This window comes from Nansenia antarctica (genome assembly GCF_963989245.1).
Source record: "Nansenia antarctica genome assembly, chromosome: 5".
Lineage (NCBI taxonomy): Eukaryota > Metazoa > Chordata > Actinopteri > Argentiniformes > Microstomatidae > Nansenia > Nansenia antarctica.
Genome location: NC_137690.1, coordinates 27,974,340 through 27,976,839, shown reverse-complemented (window position 1 = coordinate 27,976,839; position 2,500 = coordinate 27,974,340). Strand labels below are relative to the sequence as shown.

Below are 2,500 nucleotides of genomic sequence, written 5' to 3'. Positions count from 1 at the left end.
GAGGGTGTTGGCCTGTCTGATGTGGTTGGGGAGGGCGTTCCAGAGGGAATAATATATATATATATATATATATATAATATATGATTTCATCGTATGAGTAAGCGATTGGAATTGTGTAAAGCTTGTGGTAAGGCAAAGTCATTTGTGTTCTACACATGCCCCCAGATATGGCCCACGCCTACACACATACACCACACATACGTACATACAGTAATACAGTGCATACATACAACTTATAGTGTAACGTAAGAAGCCTAGGGAAGCACTCCTACACACGTGCCCGTGCCATACACATATAGGTACCGGGGGAGGCTGGGGGCAGATTCATTGTGGGCTCATTGTAATGCATGGAATGGCATAACAATCAAACACATAATCACGAAGCGTCTATGTAATATCCACATCCCCCAAAACAAACGACAAACGTTTGTTTGTTTTGGGAGAGAGAGTAGAGAGGGAAGAGAGGAGAGAGAGGAGAGAGGGGAGAGAGGAGAGAGGGAAGAGAGGAGAGAGGGGAGAGAGGGGAGAGGGGAGAGAGGGGAGAGGGAAGAGAGGAGAGAGGGGAGAGAGGAGAGAGAGAAGAGAGGGAAGTAAGGAGAGAGGAGGCAGAGGAGAGATAGTAGTTTGTTTGTTTCGACAGTACACAATGTTTGATACCATTCCGCATTCCGTCCTAGGCTTCCTACCTCCACCAGCCTCCCGTGATAGGCACATACACGTACATAGAACAGATAAACGACTAGAGGCTTGGCCACCGAGAGAAGCAGCAGGACTAGTTTCTACCGCACACTACCCTGTTACTGGTTCCCTGATAGATATAGAGATTGAGCTGTAGAAGTGGCCAGAGACCAGAGAGTGGTGTCTTTGGGGAGAAGGCCTGCCATGTTTCACTGTAGTGTCATCAGTCTTGCTGTCCTCAGATGTATCCCTGCGATGTTCTCTGTCCCGACGTCAGCGAGATTTCATCGTCTTGTCTGATGTTTTTTTTTAAAGTTGTTTCTCCCGAGATCTCACTGTCGTCGTGGACACAACTTTCAGAGATTTTGATTTTTATTGTCGTCTGAAGAGGAATTTCATTTCCACAGCTCATACATTACATTAAAGGGCTCTGCACACAGAGTGCGATTTCTGTTGCGCATCAACGTTCCATTTTGAAGTTTGAATGGAAGTCTATGAGAGCATCGCATTTACCCGCACACGGCCCCGATTTTAATCGCACGGCGAACATTCGATTCCATTCATTTTGAATGGGACAAAGCAGTGCGACAAAACTCGCACGCCGTGTGCTTTGTCCCATTCAAAATGAATGGAATCGAATGTTCGCCGTGCGATTAAAATCGGGGCCGTGTGCGGGTAAATGCGATGCTCTCATAGACTTCCATTCAAACTTCAAAATGGAACGTTGATGCGCAACAGAAATCGCACTCTGTGTGCAGAGCCCTTAAGAGACCAACACACTTCCCCAGACTAGACATTTACAGCTCCATACTTCCCTACACTCCAGACAGCAGAGACAGAGACAGCAGACTGAGACAGCACGTACTGGACAATAGTAATAGAAGAACATTCTCATACTGAAGAGATCACAATACGTTTCACCCATTTATCATCAAGCCGCCCTTCACCGTTGAAGTCTGACATTTCAAATTCACAATCCCCTCTCTTCCCTCTCTCCCCTCTCTTCCCCCTCTCCCCTCTCTTCCCCCTCTCCCCTCTTTACTCTCTCTTCCCTCTCTACTCTCTCTCCCCTCTCTTCCCTCTCTCCTCTCTCTACTCTCTCTCTCTTCCCTCTCTTCCCTCTCTCCTCTCTCTCCCCTCTCTTCCCTCTCTACTCTCTCTACTCTCTCTCCCCTCTCTTCCCTCTCTCCTTTCTCTCCTCTCTCTACTCTCTCTCTCTTCCCTCTCTACTCTCTTTCCCCTCTCTTCCCTCTCTCCTCTCTCTACTCTCTCTCTCTTCCCTCTCTACTCTCTCTCCCGTCTACTCTCTCTACTCTCTTTACTCTCTCTCCGCTCTCTACTCTCTCTTCCCTCTCTACTCTCTCTCCCCTCTCTTACCCTCTCTCCTCTCTCTACTCTCTCTCCCCTCTCTTCCCTCTCTCTCCTCTCTACTCTCTACTCTCTCTCCCCTCTCTTCCCTCTCTACTCTCTCTCTCTCCCCTCTCTTCCCTCTCTACTCTCTCTACTCTCTCTCCCCTCTCTTCTCTCTCTCTCCTCTCTACTCTCTCTCTCTTCCCTCTCTACTCTCTCTTCCCTCTCCCCTCTCTCCTCTCTCTCCTCTCTCTCCCCTCTCTCCTCTCTCTCCCCTCCCCTCTCTTCCCTCTCTTCCGCCTAGCAGCGGGCTCAGTGGGCGGTGCGAACGTCATCAGCGTGGACGTGCCCTTCTCCGTGGACGACCTGACGGCCGACCACATCTTCTACGTGCAGAACGTGGTGGGCCAGAAGGTCAGCCAGAAGGTCAGCCACTACCAGGACGTGTTCAGCTTCTACATCAGCGACGGCT

At 49.6% G+C, this 2,500-nt stretch overlaps 1 protein-coding gene across 1 annotated transcript in view; it reads left to right on the top strand.

The window, feature by feature from the left end:
• Positions 1–2,500, top strand: part of fras1 (Fraser extracellular matrix complex subunit 1) — a gene marked incomplete at both ends in the record, with an annotated part of 186,542 nt that overhangs the window by 139,714 nt on the left and 44,328 nt on the right. Inside the window, one exon of the mRNA XM_080531535.1 lies at positions 2,333–2,500. This exon is cut by the window's right edge and continues 41 nt beyond it. Coding sequence (XP_080387661.1) covers positions 2,333–2,500 — 168 coding nt within the window. The remainder of the gene's footprint in view (positions 1–2,332) is intronic.